General features: G+C 38.7%; 1 protein-coding gene across 4 annotated transcripts in view; it reads left to right on the top strand.

The window, feature by feature from the left end:
• The window catches only part of PATJ (PATJ crumbs cell polarity complex component), a 383,451-nt gene that overhangs the window by 111,295 nt on the left and 254,872 nt on the right, over window positions 1-17,284 (top strand). For all 4 annotated transcript variants that reach the window (XR_008715910.1, XM_055585657.1, XM_055585656.1 and 1 more), the window contains exons 19-21: window positions 4,356-4,472; window positions 6,101-6,496; window positions 13,315-13,438. Coding sequence is in view for 3 of the 4 variants with exons in the window: in XM_055585657.1 (XP_055441632.1) it covers window positions 4,356-4,472; window positions 6,101-6,496; window positions 13,315-13,438 (637 nt within the window). In the remaining variant the exon portion in view is untranslated. The remainder of the gene's footprint in view (window positions 1-4,355; window positions 4,473-6,100; window positions 6,497-13,314; window positions 13,439-17,284) is intronic.

Raw genomic sequence — 17,284 nt, 5'->3', positions numbered from 1 at the left:
AGTTTCATGCAGTATGTCTGAAACAGATACCATGTGTAATAGTAGAGTGTTGGACTGGATTTCAGGAAATCTGGGCTCTATTTCTAACTTTGCTGCAAGTTAGCTCAGTGGGTCTCAAATTCACCCATATGTCAAAGACGTAAAAATCACCTTGAAGATGTTTAAAATGCAGTTTCCCAGGTCCTACTCTCAGAGATTCTGATTTGGCGGTTCTCAGGTTCTCAGGAATCTGCCTCATGTGAGTTACCATTGTATTTCTTATGCGGAATTTTGTACTTTGAGAAACACTGTACCAGTAATTTGGTCATAGGTACCCCACTTTTCTAAGCCTACTTTTTCATTTCTGAAAGACTAAAAAAGACTAGAGAACAAATAAGATCTTTTCTTAACTCTAAAATTTCCTTTATTCTGTGAAGTATATTAGCATACTATGGGCTTCCCTGCTGGCTCAGTGGTGAAGAATCTACCTGTCCATGAAGGAGATGCAGGTTTGATCCCTGGGGCGGGAAGATCCCCTGGAGAAGGAAATGACTACACACTCCAGTATTCTTGTCTGGGAAATCCCACAGTTTATGGGGTCGCAAAAGAGTTGTACTTGACATAGAGACTTAACAACAACAACGAGTGTTCATATAGATAGATATCTGTCTATATATAGTTATATGTCCATTTGAAGACGTAGATAGATTCATGTATTACACATAATATTTTTGCATTGGAGAATTTCACATGACCTTCATATATTATTCATCACATATTACACATAAAGATGCCTATATATTATACCTAACAGTTACTTTAAGCACTTCAAAATGGAATATGACACATAGCTAAGGCAAGGTCTTGACTTTATATTATGTATTTGGTGTGTGAGTTTTGCCATAGAATATATACCATGAGACTCTTGGTTTGATTTCGGGACAGATTAAGGAGGGAGAAGTTTAATGTTTTTATGGGGACATCTTTATTGGTGTTTTGGATTGTGGCAATAACTTTGTCTAGATTTTCCCTGATGATTATTTGCCTGATTATTGGGGTTGCCAGAGGAAGTCCTAATTATTTATGGCCTAAAGGACCTAAACAGTATGAATTTACTTTAAAGCAATTTAAAAAAGTCTCAGGCAGTGTAAAGAACAGAACTTATTACCAGGTGGCTGTGGATTCCTGTTCCTATTTCTGGTAGAGGTAGAGCTGCAGAAACCTCGGGACCTTGGAGTCTTGCTCTGAGAGATTTTGAAATGCACAGTTGTGAGGTGGCTCCTTGCCTCACCTTCCCTCAGTGGGTATAAGGCTGCCAGGGTGCTGGGGAGTATGGGGCCAGTAAAGGAATGAGAAAAAGTCACTTTAATTCTTAGTGGAATTACCACAAAGTATTGCAATGGCACCCCACTCCAGTACTCTTGCCTGGAAAATCCCATGGACGAAGGAGCCTGGTGGGCTGCAGTCCATGGGGTCGCTAAGAGTCGGACACGACTGAGCAACTTCACTTTGACTTTTCACTTTCACACATTGGAGAAGGAAATGGCAACCCACTCCAGGGTTCTTGCCTGGAGAATCCCAGGGACAGGGGAGCCTGGTGGGCTGCCGTCTAAGGGGTCGCACAGAGTCGGACATGACTGAGGTGACTTAGCAGCAGCAGCATTGCTTCTTTAACATCTGGGTTCTTTAAGCAAAACTGTCTGTGAACTGTAAATAACCATGCATGGATCTTTTCTGAGGTCTATCTGTCTCTGTCTCTTTCTCACGGTCCAGTGGGTGGCCACTTATGTCATCACTTAGTGTTTGCTGAGCATTTGTTCTGTCCCCAGCAGAACTGGGGAGAGAGTGTGAATAAAAAGGTCCAAAGTCAAGTTCAGGCAGAAAGACTATGAATATATAACAGGAGAACAGAATTATTTTTTGTTAAGTCTTATACCATAGGTATAGATATGTACTATCTATATAATATAGATATTATGTAATCTTATTTAGATACTTATTATCTATATATTTTCATGTTAACCACAAATGTGACTTCTCTTTTCCACAAACTCACCTCAAAGGTCCTAGATAAAAAATGAATGAACTGACTTTAAAAAGTGCATCGTATCGGACTTCCCTGGTGGCACGGTGGATAAGAATCTGCTTGCCAGTGCAGGACACATGGATTTGATCCCCTGTCTGGGAAGATTCCACATTCCGCAGAGCAACTAAACCTATGTGCCACAAATGCCAAGCTCGCGCTCTAGGGCCTGTGAGCCGCAGCTACTGAAACCACGTGCCACAGCTGCTGAAGCCCACATGGTCCAGGGCCCGTGAGTCACAGCTACTGAGACTGTGTGCCGGGACTACTGAAGCCCGTGCACCCTAGAGCCTGCACACCCCAGCTATTTACTGAGCTCACACATATAACTACGAAGCCTGTGTGCCTAAAGCTTGTGCCCCACAGGAGAAGCTGCCACAATGAGAAGTCTGTGCACTGCAGTGAAGAGAGTAGCCCCAACTCACCACCGCTAGAGAAGGCCTGTGCAAAGCAACAAAGGCCCAGCACAGCCCAAAATAATACGAGAAATAAATTAATGAAACAAAGACATTGTATCTTCAGAACTCACAGGACAGAACTGTCGGTGGAGTTACTGAGCCAGACACCTGTGGGTTTGGCTTAGCTCTGTGATTTGCCAGGCTATGTGTCCTTGTGCCTGTTATTTAACCTCACCAGCTCCTACTTGGGACCGTGCAGCATGCTAGTTTAGAGCACAGGCTCTAAAACCAGATGGCCAGGACTCAAATTCTGGGTCTGTAACTGACTACTTATGTAACTTTGAGCAAATTACCGTGCATCTGTTACTTATCTGAAAAATAGGGTTATTAAGGCCACCTACTTCTTAGAATATATATTAATATATTAATAAATATATTAAATAAATTGATATATTTAAAGTGCTAAGACCTGTACCTGTGATATACATATACATAAATATATATATATTTGCTATTATTTTTATGTAAATATAAAATCCTCACCTAATAGAATAAATAAATAGAACTGGTACTAAGTTCTTAATATAAAGATTAAGCTGAGACAAAGCATGTAAAAGTGTCTACCATGGATTGTGATGTATAGCTAGGACTTGGTAGACAGTGGCTGTGTTATTACCTGGAACTGATGCTGAGCTGGTGAGCACTAGGATGGTTGTCCTTCTTCTGATGGAGAGTGGCTACATTGTACCATTGTTAAATATTTTGAGTATCATCCTGTATAAACTTAGGCATTTCTTAATATTAAGGTCTGTTCCTGGGAAAGTGATTTTTTATTTAAGGAGTACCTAAAAAGAATTAAAAGTTTGAGAAGTTTTGACCTGAATATGGCTTTTTTTTTTTAATCATGAAAGCAAAGTTTGGTCTAATGAAACACTGTACATTAAGTACTATGTACTTGCACTTAATGGAAAGATAAGAATTAATTTGAAAAACATTTGAAACCAAAATGTTTTCTTCAGTACAGAAGTGCTTCTTTGGTTGCCAGAGCTGGGGGCTGGGAGTGGCCCAAATGGGTGCAGGTGGTCAAAAGATACAAACCTCCAGTTACAAGTCCTAAGGCTCTAAGGTACAGCATGGGGACTGTAGATAACAATACTGTGTGGTATTGCAAATGTTAGCTAAACTTTTCATGGTGATTATTTTGCAACATATACATATACCAAATCATTATGTTGTATACTTAACACTAATATAATATTGTATGTCAGTTGCTGCTGCTGCTAAGTTGCTTCAGTCGTGTCAGATTCTGTGCGACCCCATAGACAGCAGCGCACCAGTTACCCCCATCTCTGGGATTCTCCAGGCAAGAACACTGGAGTGGGTTGTCATTTCCTTCTCCAATGCATGAAAGTGAAAAGTGAAAGTGAAGTCACTCAGTTGTGTCTGACTCTTTGCGACCCCATGGACTGCAGCCCACCAGGCTCCTCCATCCATGGTATTTTCCAGGCAAGAGTACTGGAGTGGGGTGCCATGGCCTTCTCCGTGTATGTCAGTTCAGTTCAGTTCAGTTCAGTCGCTCAGTCATGTCCGACTCCTTGCGACCCCATGAATCACAGCACACCAGGCCTCCCTGTCCATCACCAACTCCCGGAGTTCACTCAGACTCACGTCCATCGAGTCAGTGATGCCATCCAGTCATCTCATCCTCTGTCGTCCCCTTCTCCTCCTGCCCCCAATCCCTCCCAGCATCAGGGTCTTTTCCAATGAGTCAACTCTTCACATGAGGTGGCCAAAGTATTGGAGTTTCAGTTAGAACTCAATAAAAAAATAGGTTCATGGTTTACAAAACAATTCTTCAATCATGCTAAAAAAGTTTTAAATGCTTCTGTTTTCAGGAAGGTGATAAAGAGGAAGAAAGTCGCATTTTACTTTCAAGCAATAATGAAGACAAGACTGAAATTTCAGGAACAATTCATGATATAAATTCATCTTTAATACTTGAAGCACCCCAGGTATTTAGTACATTTTTTCCCCATTTAAACAGTTGCTATTATAAAGAAGACAAACGTTTGTTCTTACTGTCTTGTCTAAATAGATACAAATTAAATACTCTCCCCCTTTAAAAATTTTTTTTAAACTGAAATCTTTTCTCTTTTGTATCACATTGCCTCCATAAATGACATCGGCTAGGTATAAGGCATTTTCAAAGAACAAACATACCTGACTTTATATCACTAATACACTCTTAAAATTTTGAGAGTAGAGAGAGTTTTGAAAACAGACCTGCATTTAAAATGCTGTAGAACAAGAGCTATACTAAAGAACTTTTTTTCCCCCCAGAAGAACTTCTAAATGAATACTTTCTAAAGAAGAATTATTTAGTCAAACCTTACTTTATGCTTTAATATTAGAAAGTATATTTTGAAACTTTTCCTTTTTCATTCTTAAAGTGAATTGTGTTTATTTTGCTTTCAGCAGTTAGAGTATGTTTTTTCTTAACTTGATAACAACTGTCTTGTGATATTCTTTGCATAGTTTGTTGACAGTGTCGAAACCTGATATGTAGTCCTGTAGTGTCCATTATATATTTTTTTCAGTTTATACATTTTTTGTTACAATTTCTTAACTGTGTGACATGTTTAAATATACCTTCTAAATACCATTTTTTCTTTTTTTAAATAACTAGGTTACAGTATTTGCCTTACTAGATTAACTTAAAAGCGTCCCTGCAATGATGTCTAGCTGCAAGTGAGGAAGCAATGGCAAGGTGTAGATTCTTTTCACGAATGTACATTTATTGATATTTAATGAATAGGACTTAAAATAGGAAATGTCATTGATCCTTCAGAGGGAATTGGGCCTTATTGTGCTTAGCACCCTCAGGTCCCTTGAAGTTAGGTCAAAGGCTCAGCAGATTCATATATTCCTCAAGTGTTCCTAAGAACTCAACAAAATTTCTGCTCATGTGTGTGGACCATCTAGCTTTATTTAGTTCTATATTCTTGCTCTTTTGATTAGTGAAGTTTGAATTAATTGAAGAGCATACTGTATTCATTCCTTTTTGTTTTATATTATTAATGCAAATGCAAAAATCATCTTTTGTTAAATGGTGTATTATAAAAGAGTTATACTCAAAGTAGTTGCACATATTCCTTATATCTTTAGTTTATAGAGAAGGTTTTGTAAACAGTCAAAGAGCCATGAACTTTTGAGTTACATAAACCTGATAATCCTGACTTTTAAGTCTTTGCTTTCTTCTGAGATGGTAATACATACTTATGTATTACTTTTTATATGAGATGCATGAGTTAAACATTCAGTGTAGCAGTTTCACAAAACTCCTGCTTCTGAGAATTTTCAGGTGGTTAATGTGTAACGAACCTTTTAGACTACTCCGACACCTTGCCAAAGGCAGATTGTTGCCTCTTTTGTTGTTTCTTTTCCAGATTGAGGTTTGTGTGGCAGTAAGGTTATATTTTCCTCTATTGTAATGGAGAGCTGTTTGGGTTAACCATGCATGACATATAATACTGTTACTGCAGTTATGCCAGGGGTTTATTTTCCAGTTAATGTGTAGAGTGCAGCTTTAAGACAGAGTTTAAAGTTTTGTTTTGTTTTGTTTTGCAATTTTTATTCACAGGGATTTAGAGATGAGCCCTATTTTAAAGAAGAGCTTGTGGATGAACCATTTCTAGATTTGGGAAAGGCTTTTCGGTCCCAACAAAAAGAGATAGACAATAGCAAGGAGACCTGGGAAATGCATGAATTTATGGTCCCTAGGTTGCAGGAGATGGGTGAAGAAAGAGAAATGCTTGTTGATGAAGAATATGAGCTCTATCAAGACCAACTTCAATCTCTGGAGTCGTATCCCTCATCACACATCCAAGAATCTGCTCCTGTTCCATCTATGAAGGAGGTTCACTTTGGTACACAGTGGTTCCCGGATTGTGAACTGCCCGAGCCTCAAGAAGCGGGATGCATGATGAGCATGTATCCTCAGGACATGCAACAGTGCGGCTGTAACCCAGAAGAAATGGTAAGGGATTGGAATGCATCTTCCGCATCCTTCCTGACTCCGCCCCTCACCATCTCTGTCCATCAGTCATGTAACTTTTAAACACACGAACACAATTTAATGGATCTTTTCATCATTGGACATTTTTTTCCCAAAAATGTACCCTACAGTGTGTTGGTTTTAAGCAAAAGCTCATCATTTCTTTATTGTTTAACTTCTAGTTGGAGTTAATAAGCTATAGTTGCTTTGCTGTTATGATGTGATTTTTGTTGTTTTTGTTTTTTAACCTTGCTTTTTTAGTGATGTTTTCCTCCTGATACCCATTTCAAGGAAGAGTTCTTTCATCATTTGTGATTTAAAAAAAAAAAAATCCCTCAGGGAGATATAGCTCTGTATTTCTCATATAATGTGCTTGTCAAGGAAAATCAAGGCAAGATTGATTAAAAGATTTGTTATTTCTGTCTTGCTTATCCACACTGTCCTCTGTTTTATATATAATACTAAATAGAAAGTCACTGAACTCTAGAAAATTATCTTTACATTAGCGATACTGCCTGTGGACAACTTGGTAGGAAAACATTGTATTTACTAGGTTAGCTCTTGCTATTAAATCACCAGTAAACTTATTTTTAAAAATAAAATTAGGGTTAACTGGCCACCAACTGGAATCTTTTGGTAGGGATGTTTTTAATGTTTTATTTTTGTTTATTTCCTGACCCAAATTAACTTCCAGGCAAATGAAGAGAAAGTTTTCTGTATGGAGTACGTAGCAGCGCGTTCGGAAGGGTACGGTGCCCTCCTCAGTGAGGTCAGCAACTTCCCTGCAGTGATGTGCAAAGTGGCCTTTCTTTGTTCTCTCACAGGGCAGATAGAGCTGGGTTTTGTCCTTGCCTCCCTTCGACCTTCCTCCCCTTTCCATTTCATTATGGGTCTCTCTGCTATGCTAGATGCTATATTTATGTATTTAAGGAACCCTTGAGGATTACCCTTGATACTGGACTCTGGGCAGTCTACCAGAGAACAGATGTTTTGGAATTATGTTAAGCATGTGGGAAGAGGTGACATAGAGTCACCTGGTATGTTGCTGTTGACACTGGTTTTTTCTATCTCCGCCAGTCCCATTCAGTCCCACTCCTGTGTCTGCTAAGTGCTTGACCTCAAACACAACATTTAGTTATATGGAGCAAATTATAAATATATAAATAAATATTCTTGTTATGTCTGTTTTCTTCTATAAAAATAATTTTTTTCCATTTACTCAAATATAAGTCAACCTGAAATATAGTCCCATTTTAATATATAAACTTTTAGAGATATAGATGAATAGTATATTCATAATATTTACTTTATATATTTAGTTAAGTGTCCCTATTTTAAAAGCTGTAAAATATCAGGTGTTTGCCTGTTCTTGGATTTAATGATGGAATTTTACTCATATTCCTTCAATGCATATTTAATGTCAGAGTCTACATTATTACTAGAATCACTTTTTGATCTTTCAATACTGTTTTTCAACCTTACCATCTTCATTTCCATCTACGCTGTTTGAGATATAGTAACTTTTTAATCCATCAGTTCAGTTCAGTTTAGTCGCTGAGTCGTGTCCCACTCTTTGCGACCCCATGAATATCTCAAGTATCATTGCATAACGTTAGGTTTTAAAAAATTCCTCTTGTAAGTTTTTATTGATGATCCAATCAATCCACAGGGTAGCCACTTCCTCTATTATTTATCAAGCTCATTATAAAGTTTGTTTAAACAACATTCAGTGCTCACAGTTTGAAGGACACACATCCTAGTTACTAACTTTGTTAAACTTCCCAGCTTTCTGATTCTGCTAGGTAACCTGTAGGAAACGATAGGCTCCTTAAACTGGCATTGATTAAGATTGTTTTAGCCCTAATGTGTCTTACCTAACCAGTATTTACTTTCTTTAAGTAATTATATGTTCCTGCTTTGGGGCATTAACTCTGTCTTTTAAATTGAAGTAGTGTTGATTTGCAATGTTGTGTTAATTACTGCTGTACAGCAAGATGATTCAGTTATAGATACATTGTTGTTCAGTGGCTAAGTTATGTTTGACTCTTTGTGACCCCATAGACTGAACATGCCAGGCTTCCTTGTCACATTTTTAACTGTTCCATTATGGTTTATCATAAGATAGTAAATATAGTTCTCTGTGTTATACAGTAGGACCTTGTTGTTTATCCATTCATATATAAAAGCTTATATCTACTGACTGCAACCAGGAGGAGGGTCATCTCTTCCCCAACTCCATTCCCATTGGCAACCATCAGTCTGTTCTTTATGTCCATGATTCTGTTTCTGTGTCATAGATAGGTTCATTTGAGTCATATTTTAGATTTCATATGGTGTTTCAGTTCAGTTCAGTTCAGTTGCTCAGTCGTGTCCGACTCTTTGCGACCCCATGAATCGCAGCACGCCAAGCCTCCCTGTCCATCACAATCTCCTGGAGTTCACTCAAACTCACGTCCATCGAGTCGGTGATGCCATCCAGCCATCTCATCCTCTGTCGTCCCTTTCTCCTCCTGCCTCCAATCTTCCCCAGAATCAGAGTCTTTTCCAATGAGTCAACTCTTTGCATGAGGTGGCCAAAGTACTGGAGTTTCAGCTTTAGCATCATTCCTTCCAAAGAAATCCCAGGGCTGATCTCCTTCAGAATGGACTGGTTGCATCTCCTTGCAGTCCAAGGGATTCTCAAAAGTCTTCTCCAACCCCACAGTTCAAAAGCATCAGTTCTTCGGTGCTCAGCCTTCTTAACAGTCCAACTCTCACATCCATACATGACCACCGGAAAAACCATAGCCTTGACTAGATGGACCTTTGTTGGCAAAGTAATGTCTCTGCTTTTCAATATGCTATGATAATTGCTAGTTGCATCCATGTTGCTGAAAATGGCATTATTTTGTTCTCTTTTATGACTGAGTAGTATTCCATTGCATATATCTAAACATCTTCTTTATCCACTGTCTGTTGATGGACATTTAGGTTGTTTCCATGTTTTGGCTATTGTGAATAGTGCTGCTATGAACATAGGGGTGCATGGATCTTTTTGAATTATAGTTTTTCTGGACATATGGGCATTAGCTATTTTCCCCATTTCCCATCCATATCCCACAGTGATGAGTGTAGGTGAGGAAAGAAAATCATTTTCCTTTACCTTCTTAGGTTCCTTTGGCTGGGACCCTAGAAATTAAACTGACAAAAGACAGATTATCAGAAGAAAAACAATTTATTAACACCTGCAACATGCATACACACAGGAAAAACTCAGTGATAGGTCACCCAATGGAGGGGTTAGAACTTGGGCTTATGCAGCATCTTACTGGAGGACAGTACATTTGTAGACGAGTGTCAGGATAGAGGGAAAGGGATTCAGGCTTTTAGGGTTAGCTACTGTGTGAAGGTAAATATTATGGGGGAAATTGATGGAACATAAGGGTTGTTTTAGTAATGTTTGCCATATACATTTCTCTTAGTGTCATCTCTGAGGTGAAAAGAGTCTAGAGTCGTCTTTGGTGATTGAGAACCAGGGGAGGATAGGAAACTTTTCTGTGTCTCTTCTTTTTCTTCAGCTCGGAATAATCTCTCTGCCAAAGTGGCATATTTCTGGGTGGAATATCCTCATCCTCTGTAACAGTTGTGCCAACATGATCAGGATGGGCTTGGATCTTTATTTGTCTTACTGTCATTATGGTGGACTCCATCAGATCAGTCGCTCAGTCGTGTCCGACTCTTTGCGACCCCATGAATCGCAGCACGCCAGGCCTCCCTGTCCATCACCAACTCCTGGAGTTCACTCAGACTCATGTCCATAGAGTCAGTGATGCCGTCCAGTCATCTCATCCTCTGTCATCCCCTTCTCCTCCTGCCCCCAATCCCTCCCAGCATCACAGTCTTTTCCAATGAGTCAACTCTGCATGAGGTGGCCAAAGTACTGGGGTTTCAGCTTTAGCATCATTCCTTCCAAAGAAATCCCAGGGCTGATCTCCTTCAGAATGGACTGGTTGGATCTCCTTGCAGTCCAAGGGACTCTCAAGAGTCTTTTCCAACACCATAGTTCAAAAGCATCAATTCTTTGGCGCTCAGCCTTCTTCACAGTCCAACTCTCACATCCATACATGACCACAGGAAAAACCATAGCCTTGACTAGATGAACCTTTGTTGGCAAAGTAATGTCTCTGCTTTTGAATATGCTATCTAGGTTGGTCATAACTTTCCTTCATGGTGATCATTTATTATTTAATATTATAAGCTCTGGGTGAGTGGATTTTAAAAACACAGTCACATGCCTTACAAATATGTAATTCCCGGTACTCTTCTATTTAGAGGGTGTCCTCTAGAAGGCAGTGAAACATTATCTATCATTCTGTCCTCATTATATTTGATAATATCTATTTTGGGCTACAAGTATAGCTATGTTTGTGGAGTGCAAACAGTACCCAACTACTTATAAGCTTATCTTTCTCCACCACTCCCTTACTCCATTTTAGTTGAAGGATAAAAGTATCAAGGTTGATAGATCTGGTTCTTTATTTTTAGTTGTGATCAAATATACATTATATGAAGTTGACCATTTTAACCATTTTTAGGCTTACAGTTTTCATGGAATGAAATGAATATTCACATTATTGAAGAACCATTACGACCACCCATGTCTAGAATTTTTACATCTTCCCAAATGGAGACTCTGTGCCCAGTAAACAATAAACTGCTCATTCTCCTTTTCCTTTATCGTCTGGCAACAAACCACAGTTCTACTTTCTGCATCTAAGAATTTGACTGCAAAGAACCTCATGTAGATGGAATCATACAATATGTATCTTTTGTGTCTGACCTATTTCACTTAGCGTGATGTCTTCAAGGTTCATACATGGCACATGTCAGCATTTCCTCCCTTTTTGAGGCTGAATAGCATTCCATTGAATGTATATACCCCACTTGGTTTGCTTGTTCATCAATTGATGGACATCTGGGTTGTTTCTGTCTTTGGCTATTGTGAACAATGCTGCTGTGGACACTACTATACAAACATCTGTTAAAAACCAAATTTTCGGTGGTACACACCCTGAAGTGAAATTGCCGGGACATGTGGTAATTCTGTTTATTTTTGGGAGAATCACGTACTGTTTTCATGGCTGCTGTGCCATTTTACATTCCTGCCAGCAATGCACGGATTTTCTAATTTTTCCACATCCTCACTAACACTTGCTTTCTGTTTTATAGATGGGTGTGAAGTGGCAGCTCGCTGTAGTTTTGATTTGTAATTCTCGATTAGTGACAGTGAGCAAAGTTTCACATGCTTATTGGCCATCTTCAAATAGTCTTTGGAAACATGTCTAAGTCCTTTTCTCTATTTGAAAATATCTGATTCTTTTTGTCTGAGACTAAATTTATGCTCTCATTGTCTTATTTAGGAAAAAAACTGAATTGATTTTTCTAAAGGTCTAACCTTTCATATCCACCTTATTGAAACCGCAGATTTACATATCAATTCTTATTCTTCAGTCATAATTGCCATTAATTAAAATAACCAAACTGTTCAAAAATGATTGTAAATTTTTTTCTTTTTAAATACTCAGTGGCTCCCATCTCCTCCTAGTCTCTGCTCTAAGAAGTTCTTCTTCTTTTATTCTAGAATACTACCTAGTCATATTTCCTTTCTCACCTCTATTTAATATTTGAGTTGAATTCTATGTACTCTAGCTCCTTCGGGTATCTGATATAGTTTTATACTCAATTATATTCCTAATCTGTTTGATAAAATCTAGCAGTATTTGATACATCAGCTTATGAGCGGTATTTTTCTTACTGTTGAAGTGTGACCCATATAATCATGAAAAAATGTGGACTGTTGTAAAAAATAAAATTTATATTTTTGTTTTGGACAACCTAAATTTCCAAGAACAGAGAATAACACGGTGCTATTAACCTTAAAAGAATTAAGGCAGTGGTCCCCAGTGTTTTTGGCACCAGGGACTGGTTTTGTGGAAAACAGTTTTTCCACAGACCATGGTGGGGGAATGGTTTCAGGATGATTCAAGCGTATTACATTTATTGTGCCCTTTATTTCTATCATTATTACATCAGCTTCACTTCAGATCATCAGGCATTAGGTCCTGGAGGTTGGGAACCCCTGATTGAAGGTATATGTCTGTGGTGGCCATATGTTGCAATTTAATTTCATACATATAAATGTTTTTTTAATATCATAATAAAATACATCAGTGAAAATTGTATGTTCTGGAAGATTATAACTTTGGAAAACCATAAAAGACACGTGTACAAAAGGAAGACAGGGCAAGCGTAATAACTGCTGACTGTGCTTATCTGTGGGTTTTAGGCTCGGGGAACAGGTTGTTTATTAGGTAGATAAGAGTGTAAGGGGGGGCATAGCAAAGGCTTAGAACTATGAAAATTCACCAGGTGTTTCCAGATCAGCAATGAAGCTATTTAAGTTGTGATCCAGCATGATCTAGAATGTAATGTGTATCAACCATTGACCTTGCTTGCCTTGATAGATTGTTTATTCCTCTACCTTGGTGAATGTTTATTTGAATGCATTTATTAATGTTTATAAAATAATTTTTTTGTTAAAAAATCCAGCGTTTGGAAAAAACAGATTTTTACTAGCCTGGTCTCTTGCAGATATTGTTAGTAGCATTTGTAACTGCTTACCACAGTATAAAACGTTACTTGAGAAGGCCTGTTTGCAGGGCCAGTTTTCCACTATCGTTATGATCTGGATTGAACAACATTATGGTGTTCCACATTTTATCATAAAGTGCTAATGCATTTCTGTTTTTCTTCCTCTCAAGATGAAAGAGAACTTTGGCATCAATTCCCTCTCCTCCATACCCTCAACTGAAGGAAACACTCAACAAGGCAGATTTGATGATCTGGAAAATCTTAATTCATTAACAAAGAGTAGTCTGGATTTAGGTTTGTGATTTTCATTTGTCATAAACACAAGTTACATTATTTTGCAATCTTTCAGTACTATTTGTACATATGACAAATTTTACTGTCATTTTCATTCATTATTTTTTTTGAATTGAAATCTGCTTATTAATTAATCTGTTTCTAAATATCTGGAAAAGTAATGTGACTCATATTTCAACTTAGAGCTTTCAGATTCTGCTTTCTGTGAGGGCTGCATTTTCTCTGCCTCATTTTGCTTTTTATTAGCTGTGTGGATTACAACTAAAACTAGTGCCATATACTGATCTGAAATAAGTCTCTACTAATATATATTAAAATCTCTGATGCTATTAAGTGATACTGTTAGCTCATTGAATGGGGTTGTTAAATATTAATAAAGAGAGACATATTTTAAACATTTATGAAACATTTTTATGGCCATATATTACAGTCAATTTTGGCACATTAATAACTTAGTTTCCATTAAAGAATTCTAGTAGTATAGTGCTTCTCCTTGTCTCTTCCCATATTGATTCTTATATATTTTGAAAACTTGACTTTAAAAAGTAATCTTTCCTTATCCAACACTGCAGTATCAAATGTCATTGTAATATTAATATTCCCTAGGAGGGACTGGTAAGTTCTTTCAAAGAATTGGGATTTATAGAACCATTGTTCAGGATTTATGCTGTCTTTCACCTGTTTTGACTCTACTTATGGGAAAAGTCTTTCTCTATGGGCAGTTCTTGTGTTATATGATAATATATTGTTAGGAGAGTGAGATACCTGTAGAAAGTTATAGAACTGGTTTATATGAATTCAACATTCTATCAAGTAAAATCTAAAACAATGGGGTTCTTTTAATGCTGTTGAAGATTGAAGGCATTGAGATGATAACAATTGCCAGTTCCCTGCCAGTCAGAATACATCATGAATAGTTAATTTAAAAAATTAAGATAGTTAATTTTGAATATCTTAGATTAAGTGAATCTATTCAATTTTTCATAATGTGTAACTTGATTGTGGCTAGGAGAAAAATGTAACTTTTTTCACAAAAATTCTCCTCGTATACTGTTTTTTGTCTTGTTTTTTAAATTCACCACATTTCTGTAGCCCTCTATTAAATACTTGAGGAAGAGTTATGGCACAAATGAATGAATCAATGTGTTTGATTACCATTGATATTAATAGTTTATAATAATATCCAGCATTGTTTCAGATCAGATAATTTTGTTATGGAGAGCTTCCCTGCACATGGTCAGATGTTTAGCAGCCTCCTTGCCTTCTCACCCTAGATCCCAGTGGTACTCCCATTCCTAGTCATGATCAAAATCAAAATGTCTCCAGACAATGTCAAGAAGTCCCTTGGCAGACAGAATTGCCCCAGCTTGAGAACCATTCGCTGTTTTATACTGTCAGGATTGAAAGCAGTGGGCTGGAAATATGGGCTGAGTGTTTGTGAAGATGGACATTGGAGTTAGGAGAAAGATAGGGGGAGAGACTTTGTCCTCATGGGATGATTCAACCTTCCTCTGAGCCCTCCTCTGCGTATCATTTAAGAGACTCCAAAGTTATTTCCTCTGACTTCTGCTGTCTGCATGAGTTTCCCAGGGCCCTGTAACAAGTTACCACACACCTGGCAGCTTAGAACACCAGAACTTAATTCTCTCACTGTTCTGGAGCCTCTAAGTCCTAAATTGGAGAAGGCAATGGCACCCCACTCCCGTACTCTTGCCTGGAAAATCCCATGGACAAAGGAGCCCAGTGGGCGGCAGTCCATGGGGTCACTAAGAGTCGGATATGACTGAGCGACTTCACTTTCACTTTTCACTTTCATGCATTGGAGAAGGAAATGGCAACCCACTCCAGGGTTCTTGCCTGGAGAATCCCAGGGACGGCGGAGCCTGGTGGGCTGCTGTCTATGGGGTCGCACAGAGTCGGAGACGGCTGAAGCAACTTAGCAGCAGCAAGTCCTAAATTAATACGCTGTGCTACTTCTGAAGGCCTTGGGAAGAATCTGTTCTTTTCCCTGTCCAGCTTCAGGTGACTCCAGCATCTTTTGGCTTGTGGCTGTTTCATTCTAATCTCTGCCTCTGTCCTCACGTGGTCCTCTCCTCTTCTCCATGTCTTCTCTTCTTTTGTCTCTTATAAGGACACCTGTTGTTGGATTTAAGGCCTGCTTGGATTGTCTCATCTCAAGATGCTTAATTTAGTTACCTTTGCAAAGCCCTTTTCTCCATGTAAGGCTTCATTTATAGGTTCTATGGCAGATATAGATATCCAGGTGAACCATCAATCAAACTACTGTACTGCCTTAATCTAATATTTATCAAGGCACTTGGATTCTATTTTTGGAGATTATAGCTTTAGGTGTTTAGCTACATTTGTATACCTTAGGCCTGTCCTCACTAGGAAAGTGTTCATAACCACATGTGTTTTGGAAAAATTTTCAACTATCAGTGAATTTATTTTTGAGCATTCATAGCAAAAAAATTTTTGAGAGCTGCCAGAATGCTGTGATTAATACTTGGATTAATGCTAACCATGGGTGAACTGAGAAATTATTGATACAGAGTCAGTACAGTTTCATTCCCAGGTCCCTCAGTACTAAGCCATTAATCTGCTATGTTACCAGGCAAACCACCCCCTTCTCCAAGCTTCCCCATTTCCGCAGCTGTAGAATGGTGCAATTGGGCTAAGTGTTCTATAAGGCCTTTTTCAAATCTGTAGCCTTTTGACTACAGAGACTTTAAGAGTTACTTATGAGCAATTGAATTAAAAGTTATTTTTGAAAACCTATATGTAAAGGGCTATTCTTCACCCTGTACTTAATCTAAAATTGTTGTTCAGTCATTAAGTCATGTCCGACTCTTTGGGACCCCATTGACTGCAGGATGCCAGGCTTCCCTGTCCTTCACCATCTCCCAGAGTTTGCTCAAATTCATGTCCTTTGTGTTGATGCCGTCCAACCATCCCATACTCTGTCACCCCCTTCTCTTCCTGCCCTCAGTCTTTCCCAGCATCAGGGTCATTTCCAGTGAGTCAGCTCTAATATCAGGTATCCTCAAAGACAGAAAGTAGTTGTATTTCCCAGTCTGATTGGCCCTACCTAAAATGGGCCTCCAGTGAACCCGGATGAATTTCTGTCATTGCACCCAGAGTCAGGTACACTTGCAAATTCACATATTGGTCTCTTACAATAAGCTTCTGGAGGGCGAGGCTTATATCTCATTATGTTACCATAGTGGGTGCTCAAGGACTATTTCTTGCACGAGAAGGTGATATGCTGCTCCTGTGTGGTGATTTAACAGCATGCCGGTTCTGGCATGATTTATCAGTATGCCAGTTCCCTATTTTTTTCTTGTCTGGTTGCTAAGTTGTACAGCAACCCCTTTTCTGCACAGATTCTTCTTGCCTTTATTTTGTTTATCTTTCTCTTCTTGCACCTCACTAAGTATAGACCTTTTTGAAATTACTCCCATTCTTCTCCTGGTAGCATTAACTTCCGTTTATCCAGAGACTTTTTTTTTTAACTTTCCTGTTTTCCTAACTGTGTTTTCCTGTTGTGGCCGTTACCTAACAACTGCATAGGCCCCAAAGGATATGATTTATTTTACGGGCTCCCAGATACCATGGTGCACCTGACAAGCAGGTCTGTTAAGTCGCCTGTGTCAAGCACGGTGAGAGGGGAGAGATGTGTACCTGAGCACTGCTAAGGAGGAGGAGAGGGCAAAGGGTATGGGCAGCCCTGTGTGGAGCAGGTAGTGAAAGTTTTAAACAAACTGCAGCATCCTATGAAACTCAGTGCTGTAATTTAATAGGCTGCTTTACCAGTGTAGCTGGATGGGAATTAGCTCTGCAAATAGA

Source organism: Bubalus kerabau, chromosome 6, assembly GCF_029407905.1.
Source record: "Bubalus kerabau isolate K-KA32 ecotype Philippines breed swamp buffalo chromosome 6, PCC_UOA_SB_1v2, whole genome shotgun sequence".
NCBI lineage: Eukaryota > Metazoa > Chordata > Mammalia > Artiodactyla > Bovidae > Bubalus > Bubalus kerabau.
This window is presented reverse-complemented; position numbering and strand designations above follow the sequence as displayed.